General features: G+C 39.4%; 1 protein-coding gene and 1 long non-coding RNA gene across 2 annotated transcripts in view; both read left to right on the top strand.

Moving 5' to 3' along the window:
- Positions 1–2,388: 2,388 nt before the first annotated feature.
- Positions 2,389–15,727, top strand: etnk1 (ethanolamine kinase 1). The gene is made up of 8 exons (XM_042403215.1): positions 2,389–2,692; positions 4,173–4,432; positions 5,284–5,424; positions 7,035–7,177; positions 11,123–11,206; positions 11,334–11,494; positions 12,482–12,555; positions 12,748–15,727. Exons 1-8 carry the CDS (start codon positions 2,546–2,548, stop codon positions 12,818–12,820), a joined length of 1,083 nt encoding a protein of 360 aa, XP_042259149.1. The 5' UTR covers positions 2,389–2,545; the 3' UTR covers positions 12,821–15,727.
- A 941-nt stretch (positions 15,728–16,668) lies between these two features.
- Positions 16,669–17,850, top strand: part of LOC121890466 — a 150,082-nt gene continuing 148,900 nt past the window's right edge. The window contains exon 1 of the long non-coding RNA XR_006093803.1: positions 16,669–17,213. This is a non-coding gene — a long non-coding RNA (uncharacterized LOC121890466). The remainder of the gene's footprint in view (positions 17,214–17,850) is intronic.

The raw sequence follows: 17,850 nt of genomic DNA, 5'->3' as shown, positions 1-17,850 counted from the left end.
ATTTACTGTAACAAAAAAGGGTGTATATTTCAGTGTTGTTAGGTTTCATTTCAGTAATCACACTGGAAAACTGTTGGCTTAGTTGTAGCTTAAATGCAAAATCCACCACTTAAAACTACAGCAAGGTTGAAATAAAGTACAGAGATGTTTTTTTAATGCTGAAGAATAGGACATGTTCACCATTACTTGATGGTAAAACAAGAAAAATCCCTTTGTTGCTTTGTTGGCTTAGAGACTCGTGATCATATTTCAACCTAAACCGCAGCAACACCTCCTCCTGTGCCTCAGCAGGCATTTTAACAATAGACACTATCAAGCTCACATAATACTGTCTGTTGTTCCATGGAAATGTTGCTCTTGGAGATTCTGCTATTTGAAAATCCCCTAAAAATCCACTTTTGAAAGGACTATAAGCATTAGAAGTCAAGTGGAAAGTGTTACCTCCACAGGAGAGTTTAAGTAACTAAAATAGAAGCCAACCACTCACTTGTTGGTTTGCACGTAGGTTTGTGCTTTAATGGATATATACAGTATGTGTTATTTGTCTTTGGGGTCACTGGATCACTGACAGGAACCTGCCCACATTGATTTAGCTGCTCCCATTGGCTGATAAAGGTTGATACGGAAACCTTGTGTTTTTACTCACAGAGCATTATGCAAAACAAGTAAAAATCAACGTGTGTAAGGCAATGATTGTGCAAGAAGGCCTCTAGTAGTGAGGGGGAAATGGGGACATGTTCCAGTTCTTTTGCCTCATTTAAAACTGGGGAAACCAATCAGTGGGTGTCATGAATAAACAGCACACTTTTTCCTTAAAGAGCTGGTGATACAGTTTCCCTGAGCGAGATGACACCCTCCGTTCTGCTCAAGTAGAGCTGCCATGTTGCCAGCAGGAAGTGATCGACTGATTGCGCAAGGCATTTTTGGCGGCTGTGAGTGTGATACCTGTGTGGGGGGTGAGCAGGGCATTACTTACAGGGTGAATCACACTGATCAAAGTGACGCATGTATCAAGATAAAATTCAAATCCCTATTGAAAATGGAGATTGCTAGAATAGCAACATAACTGGTGCAATGTTTTTTATGTGTGTTAGTCACCAAGCACCAAGTCAGGGCTGGCATGAATTGGATGCCAGCGTAGGAGTATGAGTGGGCAATACATAATCAAATTGTGTTAAGGCCAAGATTTAGCAATATTGTGAAGAAGGAAGTTCACCAAAGGTATCACCACTGATGCATAGTATATTTAGATTCATATATTTAGAGTGGACAAGCCTCTGCAAGGGGAGTGTTTTCTCACGTGGACTTTTTTAAACAGCTTTAAAATGGTTTACATAAGTTTTGTGCAAGTGGCAATGGGCCTAAATGCTTCATGCAAAGAATATTATATTGACTTGTTCATGATATACAGTAACTGTCTCCTTTTAATAAATACTCTATATTTAATAATTTAACTCCATATAACAAAGCAATACATTATGTTGTGGTGAGAGCATGGTCTTCCATTATTGCTACTACATAAAACAAGGGCAGTATGATCTTTAACTCAGTCAGTTATTATGTGGCCAATAACCACTAAACAAATACATTATAGTCACAAAAGCATCACTAAAAAGCCAGATTAACTTGAGTTAAAGTGGATTTGCCCTCTCTGTGTCAGATTGCTGGCCTTCACAGCACTGACATTTAAAACGCCCAGACTTGACACAAAGCTTATTTCATTCAAGTAGATAACGGATGTGACGTCGGCGTTACACCGTACGCTTGTGTGTGGCACCGAGGAACACCGATTTACAAATAAGAAATACTTTGTTGAACCCGAGGGAAATTTAAGTCACAACAGCACACATAACACACAATAGAATAGAATTAAATTGTAAAATAGAAAAGCTTATTATTATAAATTGTGCTGTAATTATATACGTAGAATATATAATAACAAGAGTACTAAGATAGCTGTAGTAATTATTAATTGTGCAATGACTATATACATGGTATGTAATAAAATATGACTTTTAAAATTTTAACTTGAATATGTGTTTAGACTTCATGTGTTTAGGCGTTTATGTGTTTAAGACGTTCTTTTTTAAATTAATAATAACAATAATAATATTGTATTTAATTTGTACTGTGCTTTTCATTCGCAGGGAATGTCAAAGTACTACATAGTTAAAACATACAACACACAACATAAAGAAAATAACAAAATAACAAGAGTTGAATAAACAGGTTTTAAGCCGGTTTTCTTGTGCGTATTAAAATTTTAACGACTAGTCTCCGCCGGCGGTGTACGCTGACGATTTGATCAAGCGCTCCTTCAATAGACTACCGTCATGCATCGGGTGAATTTTTTTTTTTTTTTTTTTTTTTTTTTTTTTTTTGAGAGTGGGTGGGTCTTTTTGAGAGGCGTTGCCGCACACTGACTACTGCACGATTATATACCCGCCGCGTAGTCTAACATTTTCATACATTGCGCATTTCGCGGCTGCTCAGTTCCTCGTAATTGTCCGAGCGTTAAGATATTTACAGAAACAAACATTCAGCCATGGCTAACTACATTCACGTCCCCGACGAGGCTCCCGCTGTGCCCAAAATAGACGTGACAGTTGACGAAAGCGACTACAGACCCGGTGCTCTGAAGCTGATCAAGGAGCTGAGACCGAGCTGGAAGCCATCCGAGGTTAAATTGAAGGTGCCGTTTGTTTCAATTTTAACATTTCACTGCTCAGTACAATTTGTCCACAATGTCCCTTGGCGTGTATATTCCTTTCTTTACAGTCAGTGTTGATTAAAAACGCAAAAAAGTGACGTTACAGTTCTGACGTAGCTAGCTAATCTTAAACTAGCCTCATTGATTTCAGTAGCAAATGTCACAGGAAGCGAGCTATTATAATGACGCCACAGGGAGGTTAAATCCCCCAGAAGTACACTTCGGACGCTATAAAACTTGCTGTTGACATTGAGTCAGATTGGTAGATGATTTCATTGCCATGTTATGTAGGTCGGGAGATATTGCGGTCATTTTCCGCCCCGTTAGGGTTAATGTTTCTCCTCTCCAAATGAGCATCTGCGTCAGCTCTGCTCATGATCAAACAGTGGGAGTTTCTCGCCGCTTTTGGCGCAGCCTGCACACCAGGACAAGCCTGTTCATATGAGTTACTGTAACGACGTCATACTATAATCTATATATAATGATTATATATATATATATATATATATATATATATATATATATACACACACACACACACACACACTTGTGAGTGTTGTAAGCGATGTAATGAGGTGACAGAGAGGTATATCTGCTAGTTAAGACCTAAATGTTACGCCCCAATGACTGCCTTTCTGGAATTTATGAGATTGGCAGGCAGGTTGAGAAGCCACTCTTGTGTTAAGAATAGGTTATATAATCCTACTAATGTGTAGACTATTCTGGAAGAAACAGATGATAGATGACCCTAGATTTTGCATCAACTTTTTTTTTGCATAAGTGACTTTGCTTGGTCAAAGAGGACTAGTGTTTACAGCAAAAAGAGAAGGGAACACAATGGTTGCAAATCTTAAGAGTAGCACAGCAATGCAACATTACTGTCTGTGCCGATACCTTGAAAGGGGATTATTTTCCCTGTCCAGTAACATAATGGGGGTGTGTCTCCACTTGGTAAACACAGTGAGGATGGGAGCTGGTCACATGTTCTGCCACACTTGTCTGTATTTCGTCAATGAGAGCAAAATGGGAACTCAGCAAATGCCAGTCATTGCTTCCTCATGAAAAATAAAATTCCTGACAGTCCTGTCATTCTCAGTCAATCCCTGATAGAGTGAACAATTAGGGCTGGTATGTTGGAATGTCCCCCACCTCTCACCAAAAATGTACCCAGCTTCACAACAGAGACAGTTCAGCTTAAATCAACTCAGACATGACTTAATTTTTCATGACCAGGTTCATTTCCTCCTCTGTATCTTGTCATTTGCCAGATTCTGACTCCTTTCAGAACTTATGTAATACTCATAACAATGTAGGTTTTCAGGTACAAATGGCATGTTGTGGAGGATGGCCCCACTGTTGTCCAACTGTAGGCGTCAAGATTGTTGAAGTACATGAGAAATTATGCTTTTTTTTATTGTCTGATTCACCTGTTCTCCACTTCTCCCTCTGTTTGTCTCTGCAGTTCTTCACAGATGGGATAACCAATAAGCTGCTGGGCTGCTACGTGGGTGCGGTCATGCAAGATGTGGTTCTGGTCCGTATTTATGGCAATAAAACAGAACTGTTGGTTGATAGGGAAAATGAAGTGAAAAGTTTTAGAGTGCTACATGCACACCGCTGTGCCCCGCGCCTGTACTGCACCTTCAACAACGGTCTGTGCTACGAGTTTCTGCAGGGAACCGCCCTGGAGCCTGAGCACATCCGCAGCCAACCTGTTTTCAGGTAAAAATGCAACATAGTCATGCAACAGTCTTGAGAGGGGTGTTTTCACAAATTCTTCTGACACAAGAGTTTGTCATTTAGGAATTTCACTATAAAAATACAGATGCTTGTATTGCCTGCAGTACCACCCTGGGGCCAGTTTTGCATTCTTGACACTGACACACAGGTTTGGTTTTGTTTTAAGTGGCCAGACTTGAATGGCCAGTTTTACTTTCTTTTACTGTCTTCCCCCCTTCTCTCCCTCCTCTTCTTCCCATCTTCGCCTCCTGCACCGGTCCACCCTTTCCTTGCGCAATATGGAACTATTTTAACGATGACGCAGTAGCAACAGTTTGAAGTCAAAGTCTTGAAATTTCCTACAAAATACTAAAAAATTCAACTCTTTTATAGTTTCCCCAAAATTCATGTTTACATGGTCAATTAATTGTTTTATTTGGTTTTAAAACTAAAGTTAATTTGAGTTTGAACATGGAAAAGTCTGTAAAACTGGAAATGATCCATTGTGTTTGACAGACAGAGGATATGTGATAGGTAACAAATTTCATCCTGAAATATGACATTGTAGCAACTTTGTTTATAATTGTGTGCTGATTTATACTAATTTATACTATGAAGAAACCAAAATAAATTAAATAGAATTGTTCTTATAATGTCCAAGTGTTTTGTTTTTGGTCTTTTTCTATTTTTTTTCTTTGACCCTCTGACAAGAATGTAGCTTCCTTCCCATTTATGAAATAATAAAGATCCCTCCATAATGTAATACAATTAATTGAATGGCTAGACATGAGCCTGTTTGCAAATTGATGCTTGCTAATTTAATCCTCCTGTTTTTCATCTTTTCTACCTTGCAGACTCATTGCCAGGCAGCTTGCTAAGTACCATGCCATCCATGCCCACAACGGTTGGGTGCCCCAGTCTGACCTGTGGCTGAAGATGGGCAAGTACTTCGCTCTCATCCCCAAGTACCTCAAGGACCCTGAGCAGAACGCCAGGTGAGACCATAGAGAAGTTTAATCTTTAAATGTTTCCATACGTTGATGAAAGCCTTAAAGCATAATTCAGTTTCATTTTCAATCCAGGTTTAGAGATAAATGTGTTCATATTTGTAAAGCTCTCATAGAAGACGACGGACATTTTTTACAATCACTGTTTCAACATCGCAGACCTACATGTTATCTGGTTTTAAATAGCCAATATTTAGACCAATGAAAGTTGCAGTATGCTACCTAGACTTGAATTTAGTACTCATTTGAAATCCTGAATAAAGAGCAAAAAAGCAAAGAAAGAACAACCCTTTCAAAACCAAAGTGTACACATAAAGGACAATATTAAATTTATTGATAAGATTAATACTATTTACTAACCCTGACATGAAGCTCAAAGAAAAAGTAATATATTGTTGATTGATACTTGCTACTGCTTTCTGGGAAGGGGGTCATAAATATTACATTTAGTGAGTCAATTAACTCCTGTTTTCCTGAGCTTGAAGTCTAGTATTACGCATGCATAAGCTAAAATCAATATTGCATTAGTTAACTGACATATCTCAATCTGAATATGTAGGTTACAGAATTTTCCCCTTCGTTCAGTTTGTGTCAGCATCAACACAAAGGAACAGAAGTGCAGTGCATCACAGGGAAATTGAATGATGATTGTGGTAGTTCACCAACACACTTTGGACACTTTGGCACCATTAATAAGTCTTGATTGTTTAAAAATTGCATTGGTTATAACAACTACCTTCATAGATATTGGCACCCAAAATGGATCCAAAACAAACATTGACTCTGTAGGCTGCTGATTTCCATGGATGTCACCCAAATATTAACATTGTGTGAAAAATGCTGATAAAGACTCATGGAAGACTGCAACACTCAGATACCCTGCACTATCTAAAGGCTTATATTCTGAAGTCAAAAACAATGATGATGGTTAGCTTTGTGGTAATGATCTGATAAACATAATTTGGTGCATTATCTCCGGTAAATTAACTAATTAACGAAATGAAGCAGCCAGGGGAAGGAAATGTGTGTGGGTGTTTATTTGTTTGCTGTTTTACCCGATTCCTCTCTGGTCTTCTCTTGACATTTACAATGGAAAAAGTATCTTGGTAGCACAAGTAGCACTGTGTATGTGCATAAAACTAAACTAACCAAAATAATTAAACCTAACCTAATAGGATGGAAATGTAGTTGTGAATAAGCTGTAGTCAGGATTTAAGTCAAGTCACAAAATCTTTAAATCAGGTAGTAACATTTGGAGGATATCAGTTGATGATTTATTAATTTAATAATGACTATCATGCTAGCTAAAATTAGGTTTAGACATTGTTTAGAAGTGTCATATACATGTATCTGCAGTTAAATTGATTATGACTATTTCTTTGTCTCCCATTTTTGCCTCGTAAAACACAGTGCCAGCCTGTAAAATTAGACTACACATCGTGGTTTGTTTTCTTCCTCTTCTTCTTCCCTTTCTATTTCTAACTCTCTACTTTCAGGTTCCTCATACTGACTTTACCTCCATCTGTCTTTGAGACAATAACTACTCCTACCTTTCATCAATATCCTCACCCTCCTTCACTCTCTGCCTCCCCCCCCAGGTTGCACACGGAGGTGCCCAGCCCACGGTGCCTCCGAGAAGAGCTGGTGTGGCTCCAGCAGAGCTTGTCTGTGCTGGGCTCCCCCGTAGTTCTGTGCCACAACGACCTGCTCTGCAAGAATATCATCTATAACCAGGAGGCAGGTGAGTATTAACTGCACAAGCGTAGTCATAGACATTACCGTGTGATTGAATTGTGTTGTAGAGTGAACTGCATTGGTGCCTCCGCTCAGGTAGGATTGCATTAACTGCACTTCCTCAACCCTTGTCACATGCTTCACTCACTGTCAGTGTTTTCATCGGGCTGCAGGCATAGAATTAGAACGGTCAGATAAGAGAATCCAGTTATTTGGATGTTCGGTTTGCTCGAGATACACAAATGTGGCATGTCGATTGATGGAGATGATGTAATTGGAGGTTGGGACAGTCATTTGTGTCTGCCTCCAATAAATTTGGCCAAATGCTCTTTCTTTGTGTATGCAAATATGTGGTAAATCATCAGATTTCAATATCCCATACCTTTTTAAATTCCTGGTGGACATCTGTAATCATTGGCTTGTTCAGATATTTGGCACATAGTAAATTTTTGGTAGTTTTCTAATTTGGATTCTATTCTGTTTCCTAAATTCTGTCTGATCTGTCGTTCTAAATCTGTGCTTCAAATGTAGACTGAAAACCACCATTATCAGCCTGAACAAACTGTCATTACATCATACCAAGTCTCACTTTTATTGATAGCATGTGTTTTTTCGGTGCTTTTTTTAGCAATGTTGCCATTTTTTTTTTGTTGCTAAGAATGTCAAGCAACCTGTCCTCAGGCAAACATGTGTCGCACTGATCGACTTTGATTATATCAGTCAAACTGTACCAGTCATTGTCTGTGTAGGAGAGGAATGGCGGGGTGAACATGAGAAAGAAGGGGTGAAAAAGGAGAGTTCAGGGTTTTTATATATGTGGGAGGTGGGTTGGGGGTGTTTTAAGAGCTGTCAGCCCCCTCGTCCGTTCGCGACGAGGGGTGGGGCCCTTCTCACAGCTCCTTGTGTCTAGCCTTTTTCCCCTAGGAATGACAGCTGAGGCTGTGGCTGCACTGCGCCGCCCTGCCCTGGGGAGGCAATGGAGAGAGACAAACCTCACGCACAGTCGGCTCTGAGGGCCCTCGTGTAGTCGGGCCTCTGCTCAGGCCAATCGGGATGAGTTCATGGCACCCATATCACCCTCCAATGCTACTCGGCCACCAGTTGTCCCTCGGACATCTTATTGCTAGGCTTCTTGCAATGCTGTGGTGATAACACAGATGTTTTTATCATTTACACTTGCTTTAAGTCACTCGCCAGCCAAATGCCTTAAATGTACATCTAAGCAATTTTCCACTTCACAGCCACAGTACATGAATCGCTGGGCAAACCATTTACAGTAAAGCTGAAACATGCTTCTGCATAGTGCTTATTGGGTCAGCAAGCAAAGATATCCGGTAACACTGTGATCCGGCCAACACCCAACATAGAACTCTGTTAAATTTCTGTAAACTGAGTTTTGAAAAATGCAATTGCCTCAAGTGCAAATGCTAATATTAAGTTAATGTTAAGTAAAGCTCTCGTATGTCGAAATGTTGACTTTTGTGCACAACTTCTATTCATGTTTGCAGACTTGCAGAATCATGTTTCAGGCTTCAGTAAGTTGAGGCTGAGGTTATCAGTACTCCTGTTTAGAAGTATTATTGATTAGGAGCCAAAATAGAAAGGAATTTTCCCTTCTCCTGATTACCTTTAGTGTGATTACACATGTCAATACACTACAGAACACACCTACATATAGCAATCATTATGGAATTGACACCTTAATGGAGTACAAGCACTTTAGCTCCAAGCCATAATTACTGTATCTGGCCGCGCCCACTTAAACTGTCTAAACCATCGCTGTAGTAAACCCTATCTCTATTGTACCCTGCATATACAGCCTTTTGTTGGAAAACAGAGTGGGCTTCAAAAGAGATTTAACAGCTACCACGCCGCTTCCTGTCATTTCTGCTCAGCTGTCTGTGCTGATTTGAAACCACTTGTCTGCCAAAGGCAACAACAGAGAAGCCACCACTTCCTGTATTGATAAAACCATGAAGCAAAAATTGGAAATTTTGATCATTTTTGTTGCTGTTTTCTTAAGATACAGTTAAAAGTTCAAAATATTCACTCAACAAGTGTCATATTAGTTCTTCTTCTTCTTTTTGTCTCTCTTTACTTTGTCCCCATCACAAGCTGGTTTTGTCTCCGTGCCCCTCTCACTTTACTCAGATGTTTTCAAGAAAAAAAAGAAAAAAATTTGCACACATTTCGCTCGGTCCCAAGGGTCACAAAATCTGCAGCTCAGCAGCCTACAGGAAGCCTCTCAAAGACTCAGTCATTTGCAGAAGCAGCAGAGGTGTCACGCTATTGGGTTCACAGTGGACAAATGAGAAGGGAGCATTGGAGGGGAGTGTCGTGAGAAGGGGAATGGAGGTTTCATGTGCGAGGGGAGGGGGGGGGGGAGAAAAGGATCGGGGGTTTGGCAGCTCTGCCTGATGTTTCGACATTGTGCGTGGGAGCAAGAATGGATAAAAGACAAATGTGTCAGTGAGAGAGTGAGCATGTGTGAAAGATGTGTTTGCCCCAACCTTTTCATCTGCTGCACAGGGGGGCTATAGCCACTGCCCGGAGGTGTTCAGTTGTGTCCCGCTAGGACCTACACGCCGGCTGGTAACCCACCTCAAAGTGTCTTTCTCTATAGTCCAGCACCACCTCAAAAACTAATGTTCTATATGTTAGGTCAAAGAAATAAGCTAAGGCCCCGAAACACAAAAATTAAAGAGTAGCATTAATTTTGACTGAATGTATTTTTCCTCAAAATTCAAATAGTCTTTTAATGTCTCTGTAACAACTGGGCTTGTTAAAGTAAGGGTTTGTATTTTGAGATGAGCCACTTCATGACTGAATGCTTCCCTCTGTGTTCATTATTAATGTATGCAGATACGTCACATTTTCAATGGCCTACAATTGCAATCAGGCAGCAACACATTCTTTGACCTTCTCTCTCAGTGCTCTAACATCAGATTTAAGCCTACAGTCTGACTGTGTATTGACTTCTAGTTGTTCTGTAGGTAACCCCAGAAACATCAAAAGACGTTGGCTCTCAGTTACTGTGTCAGCACATAGTTTTACGCAAGTCAAAAAGTTTCTGAGAGAGCACTTACCTTACTGTGTGTTGCTGTATGATTGCTTTGGCAGCTCACTGTACATTTCTACAGAGCATGTTAGTGTCTCTTTGTATGTTTCTATCTTCCTCCCTTTGTCTCTCTGCTTTATTTTCCTTTTTTTTTTTTCATTTCTTCTCAAAACAGAACTTTGACTTGGCCATTTTTCCCTCATTCTGTGCACGTATCCAAAACAAACACTCTCTGGAAAGCCAGCTGTACTCCTTTTTTCCCTTTTTTTTAATTTTGTATGTGTTCCATGTGTTACATCAGGATTTGCACATTTTCATCTTTGCTAATGTATCCTGGCTGCCTGTTTTGCTGTTTCTTGGAAAAGGTCTGATAACTCCCTTAGATACCATTGGAGATTGACTGTTTATGGTAGATGTGAAAGCTACCTTTCTATTCTCATTTCAATGATTTCTCTTGTAGTTCTTAGGTATACCAAACTAAAAATTGCAAGGACAACATAAAAGCATAGAATTTCCCACATTTACTTAATCTCTATCCTGAATCTCTATGTTGACTCTGACTTCCCTTTATCTAAGAATGGTTGCATCGTTTTGCATGTGATAAGTGTTTGGCAGCGTTTATATATAGAAGAATACCTCTAAGTCTAAATGTCTCTTAATTCCCCTTTTCATTTTTCTGTGGTGATGTCTCTCACAAAAGCTTATTTCCTCAAAATGCAAACTCTTACCTCTCGCCCGCACAATCAGCCAATAGCCAGCCAGTCCAGTTAGACAGAAAGAAAGTTACAGTATGAAATGAAAAGCCTTGACATTCTGAGTTATCAAAGGGAAAACACATTCATATTATGTCTGCTTCTTGTATCTGTGCCTAAACAATGCTACTTCTCTTTCCAGGCAATGTAAAGTTCATTGACTACGAGTACGCTGGGTACAATTACCAAGCCTACGACATTGGGAATCATTTCAATGAGTTTGCTGGTAAGTACAACTTGTAGCTAAACATGTCTGTGTAATATTCCCTAAAATATGTGTTCACATTCATACATTTGTTAAGACTTCAGCGCCCCATACTGAGCTCATAAATGTTTACTTTCATGTGTTCCAGGCCTGAATGAAGTGGATTATAGTCACTATCCAGGGCGGGCCTTTCAGCTGCAGTGGCTCCGCTCCTACCTGGAAGCCTATAAGGAGCATAAAGGCCAGTGCAGTGAGGTGACTGACAGAGAGGTGGAGATTCTTTTTGTCCAAGTCAACCAATTTGCCCTGGTAAGTATTTGTATTCCACCTGCATTATAAATCACAGAAGATTATAATTAGGACTTGGTGTATTTAGCCCTATATTTTTAATATAACTACACGATTACTGTTAAATGATCATTCTGGTTATTTTTGGTCATGTTGTGATCAGATATCAGTTTGAACTCGTGTTGACACTTTGACTTGAGGAAGAAGTGCAAGAATAACGTTGAGATTCTAGATAATCTAGTAGAGGCACATGACTTCCTGTTTGGGTTCTGTTTCACTACTGGGGTAGTGAAGACTGATGAGAAAGAATAAAACAAAGATGTCACTGGAGCTGGACAGAATATGAAAAAAATGTAGCAAAAAAGTAATTAATTAATATTTAAAATTATATGTTAGTTTTGACGTATCCAATATGGTCAAGGACAAGTATGCTGTCTTTGTAATACTTAGTGTGTAACAGCTGGATCATATTCCTGATTACAGTCAAAATTAAAGAATTGAAACTGAACACATGTAGAGTACAGTAAGAGGCCCAGCAGCTTGTCCTAAGTGGATTTTCCAGGCCTGCTGCCAGGTGTTGGGTCAGTAAACATGGATTATAGTGTGATTTGGTTAAACAGAGTGCAGAGTGATGTGGGCAATAACCTACACACCTGCTCTTGAGTATGACAGAAGAATGTTTGTGATGTGCTCGCTGAGGCGGCCAGCATATGGTTGGCACTCTTAATGACAACTGGTAACCCTTGTGAGGCTCGCCGCTCTCCCCTGAGCTACACTCTGTCTTGTTTACTGTCAAGAGGAAAAAGAGGACAGTGTGGAGGATGGGCAAGTGAAGCAATTGTGTTTCTGTGTCAGCTATTTGTTGTGGTTGCCATAGGGCTTCTGCTGGCTTTGTACATGCTCGAATGAGCCGTGTTGGGTAATTAGAAACGACATTTACTTTTAGACAGTGAGCGCTTGCTAATCCTCGGTGTCTCCGTTTTTGCTCTCTCTCTCCTCTTCATCTAGGCATCGCATTTCTTCTGGGGTCTCTGGGCTTTGATTCAGGCCAAGTTCTCCACCATCGACTTTGACTTCTTGGGGTATGTTGCCACCTTGAAAGAAACCAGCATTCACACTTTTATCATGAGCTATTTTATTTTCTTCTGTCCAGCAGATTTCAGTTATTTAATCACATGTTTAAGAACAAGATGTTACGTACACAAGTCACATGTCACATACATTTTTATCTTATCTCTGACACTACTCTTCTCTCTGTGTGTCTCTACCCTCAGATATGCAGTCCTGCGCTTCAATCAGTACTTCAAGATGAAACCGGAGGTAGCTGCACTGAACTTACCAGAATAAAAGCCCCTGCCCCCTCCTTTTCTTCCTACCCTCCACCCTGCTGTGTGCCTCACATGATGACTGCACAGCGCCCTCTAGGGGTCTATGTAGGAAAGAGCCAGAACTGTTCAGTGCCTACATGTCCCATCCACATGTCCTTATCTCTATAGATTGAATGGACCACAGTCTTATCCATAATCTGCAGTCACATTTAATAACCAGGAGGTAGCCCAAAATCATTTGTAGTCTGGGCATGTGTGAAGTATTGTAAGACCTGCTATAATGGGAAGCCCACATGGCTACATTTACTGTAGTCGTTTAAATTATTCTAATATCAATTAGGATATCAACATGATTTCTGCTATTTGTAAGGAGCTTTTCGAATAGCTCAAATAACTATAAATGGTACCACGTGGGTGGAAAATTACCTCATTCACAACCAATACATAGCAACCACCAGCATGACTGACAGGTGGCCCAAACACTAATCTTGATTGCCTGGAGACAACTTCATAGAAGCTCATATGAACATTTTATGTGGAAACCCCTCCAGAGACAGGCCAGCTAACGACCAAATTTATAATGACAGAAAAGCAATACAAAGCCTGCTTTGTTTGCTGAGTAACCAAGTTAAAAAAAAACAAATGACAAGATGGAAAGGCCAGTGCTGTCCTTAATCCCATGTGATGAAAGCCACACTAAGCAAAAAAAACTTATGGCCTGCCTTGTGACTCTTGTTTTCACCCTTATTTTCCCCAGCATACTGTACGTGGGTGGTGTGCCAGAATAGCCATGTAGTCATTGTTGCTGTATAGTTTGGTGAGGGCTTGTGTGTTTTGGCTTTCTAGACTGAAGGTAGAAACATCAAGTTGTAGGAGAGCATCTTGTGTTTACATCCAACCTCCTCCCCTGAGTTTAATAGTTGTATATCACTGAACAGTCAATTGAGTTTTTCACTATAATGTAGGTTTCATGTTTGTTTTGACACGTGCCTTTTGTCTAAATCTCGACAGGGGACACACATGCATTTCACTGTAATTTGAACATTCCATTGTTCATAATGTTAGACAGGAATTTTAGTGGTAGCTCACATGGTAAGTCAGCAGTGTGGGGAACATTATTCACTGTGACGTTGGCTGTAAGCCATGCTGTACGAGACAAGACCAAACCATGTCAGGGAAAGTTTGGGAGTTATCTTTAGATATTACAAAACACTGCTGTTCAGTCCTTATGAACGCAGGACTGACCATTTCTTATACTTGTAGACCAGTTCTTATTCACACATGGTGATAGGGCCTTGCAGATTGTTTGCGTTTGTCATTTTAAGCTCTCAATGTTGAAATTAAGGTCTGTAGAAAAATATGGAACTTTTGGGGAGAAAGAAAGTGAAGTTGGTTATCTTATCTCTTAGTGCTGGTCAGCTCGGTAAAGTTAGACACATCTGTTTTGAAGTTAAAAAAAAAAATGCAATGAAAACCAGCTGTTAGTGGGACCTGAGGAGCAAGAGCACCATCTGTTGGAGAGAAGAAAAATAATGGCTGCTGTCTGTCACTGTTGATATTCACGTTTAACTTTATTAGTGTTTTAAAAGGAGCTTTAGGAGGCCTTTGAAAAACGTCATCTCTTGGTTATTTTGATAAGCCTACACCAAAGTGCTGACATCTGTTTTTTTTGCTTGTACATAATGCGCACTGTCATTTTTCCATGTAGCACAAAGAGAATTAGAATGATAATTAAGACCTTTTTTTTTTTTTTTTTTCTTTTTTTTTTTAGAAATTTCAGTTTTTATACTTATTTAAATGGAAATGTTACGGCTGTGGTCTTTTAGAGTGTGTGGATGTTTGCTGGTGCAATAACAGATGAATCTTGGGCAAATATATTCAAAAAAGAAAAAGAATTGAGCTTCCTGAGCAATTTAAACCTAAAACTTGCGTGCAAAACGCAGTGAAACAAGTTTGTTTTCACAATTTCCCCAAAACAAGTTACCTTATTACAAGTTTGCCCAAAGGCTCTCTGCTGTAACAAGTGTGCAATGCTCCGTGAATAGACCAATACTGATGAGACTGGATTGTCCACTCATGTTCACACTGCACTGTTCATTTACCATAGTGAAGGAGCAGGTATTGAAGTGTTAGTCTGCCAGTGTGCCTGTAAAAGCTCTTGTTTTGTACTTCTGGTTTTGAAGTTTGAAGGTTAGGCCTATTACTTCTGTCTTTTCTTTAGCGTTGTGTGTCTTTCACAATGGGGAATTGAGATGGAAGAAGTAGTTTGACTCAGACCTAATAAGAATTTGAAATCTTTGTACATTGGCTTTTAAAATATGTAAAAATCTTCCATAAAAGTGTACTTGATGGTACCGATTAACTGTTTGAGTTGTGTGGGAGGAACATGTGAAGGGTCTGTGGGAGATTACATATTATTTCTGTTGGGTGTCTGAAAGGTAGATTATCATACTATGTTTACATATAACACATAAATTCATGCAGTTTGTCAAATTCTACTGCCACATAGTCAGAATATTGAAAATATTTATAAGCACACTGCTGAAATACTGCTTATAGGCTTTATTTTCCCATCCATATGAAACAAACAAACTTATTTCCACTGTGTCATAGGTCATTTCAGTACTATTTAGAACACTAAATTTCAGAAGTGTGTTTGTATTTAACATTGTAAAGAAATCTGTCCTTATGCATTCTCTCTGGCCACTGTAGCATATGTTTATATGTACAGTAAAAAAAATGTAATAATATCTTTGCCTGTTCTCAAATGTGAATGAATGTACATAGAGGAAGTTGTTTTATTTTCTTTTGTTTTTTAAAAGTTACATTAAAGTGAATAGTTGCCTGGGGTAAGAGGTGAAATTTAAAAAATGACATTTTCAATACTGTAAACATGCTTTGAGAAATAAAAGTCTATTTACCCTTATTTATGTCTTCTTTTAATCTCCTGTCTCTTAAGTTGTTAAACAAGGAGTTCTCTGTCTGTGTTAGGTTTACTGGTTCAAATCATAGTTAAAATATGTGTGGTAATTTTTTGGCAGGACAGTTTTCCTAAAGACAGAATCTTAAATGTTATGATTGCTAACCAGAGTAGTTATCAATTTTAATTAGATTCCCTTTATCACTCAATAGACATAGACATTATTTCAATGTAATGGCTGTGACACCCTTACTTTTCACTCAGTGTAATTCAGTGAAACAGCGCCCCCTGAGTTAATAGCCGGTACTGTTTTAGCTTGTCAGTGTTTTTTTGTGTTTTTGGTCTAGATATAAAGCCAGAGTTTGTTACTGTACAGTTTGGGAAATTCAGAAATATAAGTAATTAGTTTTTCATCCATCTTTCAGTTTAAGCAGTGGTCAATGACAGTGACTAGCTGTGCTGCACCCACAAAGGTCTGTGCAACTCAGGTCAAAGTTACAGAACCAGTGTGAGGGATTTAGGGGGGCCTATTGGAAGAAATGGAATACAATATTCATAAGAAGTTTTAAATTAGTTTATAATCACCTGAAGCTAAGAATTGTTGCGCTTTTGTTATCTTAGAATGAACCCATTATATCTACATAAGGAGCAGGTCCTTTTCAATGGAGCCCACTATGTTATACCACCATGTTTCTACAGTAGCCCAGAACGGACAAACCAAACACTGGCTCTAGAGGGGGCCTGTCACATTTTTCACAGGCAGTAACCTCTGGGGCCGAAAAAGCTAGCCACTAGCGTTAGGGTTACCTCCACCCTCTTGTCCAAATATGGTCATTTCTGGCTCCAAAAATCCAAGATGGCGATGGTCAAAATGCAAACTCGAGGCTTCAAAACAGGAGTGCACAAGCCAAAGGGTGACATCATGGTGACTACGTCCGTTATTATTTTATTTTATTTTATTTTATTTTTTACAGTTTATGATTTTTCGTGAGTTTCACGGTCACTGTAGGTTCTCCTAAAGGCTTGAAAGGGGAGTGTAAGGGTAGGAGTATCCACTCACCGCTATATCCTACTAAATCTTACACTGGCCCTTTAAACAAATTTGAACTTTCGGCGCCCTCCCGCGACGCACCGCGCCGAAGCGACGCAACAAACCGCATATACAATTTTGGAGAAAGCGCACAAGCTGTTTCTCCTCGAAAATGTAAATACGCCTGAAGAAATGTTAAACAAGAAAACAAAACAATGGGACTTCTCCTCCGAAAAAGGCCTCAGGAGAAGAAACTGAAATGACATGTGACTATTAGCCTCAAAACAAACAAAACGTTTTGCTAACGATGTGATAGCATCGACTAGTGGAGAAGAGGAGTGCTAGCAACAAACAAAATGACCATCACAACTTTACCTGCAGTGGGATATTATATGACATGGAGACCTGGACATCGACTTTTGGACATGGAAAAAGGATAAGGGGCCTTCGACGTCAAATAACGTGAGTCATAAACACCCTCTAGCTGTTTGTTTCTGTCTGTCACCTGGCCTGCTGGTTTGTTACCTGGTGAAATATCCTCTGGCGCTGAGTATTTACTCTTCGCTGAGGTGTTGTTGACGTTATGAAGGTCATATTTAATGTGCTTGGGTTTGTCTTGACACAGAGCTTTGAACAATTTGGTTGTTCAGTCACCTGCTGTTTGATATGTGAATGTACAGAAGGTCTGCTGGGTTGGTTGTGACAATTCCTTCATTTTTGTTTTGTTTTTTAACTGTGCTCTGTGAGTAATGAGCTTCAATAAGTAACTATAATGTAGGTCTTGGATGCAGTCTTTGGTATGCTAAGCACATAGACTGTTGTTTGTGTGTTTGATTGGCTTAAATTAATTTTTTTGAGGTGAACATAAACCTGTAACTAAATCTGTGAAGGTTTTAGTGTTTTTCAGTATTCAGTACAAGCTGTATGAGTATAATCTTTACTGTATATCTTTGTCTGCTGAGATTTTCTTAACATAAGAAATGTGTGTAAGTCATGTATCTATGATATGTGCATTGTTTCTTTTTGATTTGAGCATAAATCTAAAGCCGATTTACCAATTCACTGTTATGGTTTGGTTTGGTACCACAAACCTGGATTT

The sequence above is a fragment of the Thunnus maccoyii genome, chromosome 23 (genome assembly GCF_910596095.1).
Source record: "Thunnus maccoyii chromosome 23, fThuMac1.1, whole genome shotgun sequence".
Lineage (NCBI taxonomy): Eukaryota > Metazoa > Chordata > Actinopteri > Scombriformes > Scombridae > Thunnus > Thunnus maccoyii.
The sequence above is the reverse complement of the archived record's forward strand: the minus strand, read 5'-3'. Positions and strand labels throughout refer to the sequence as shown.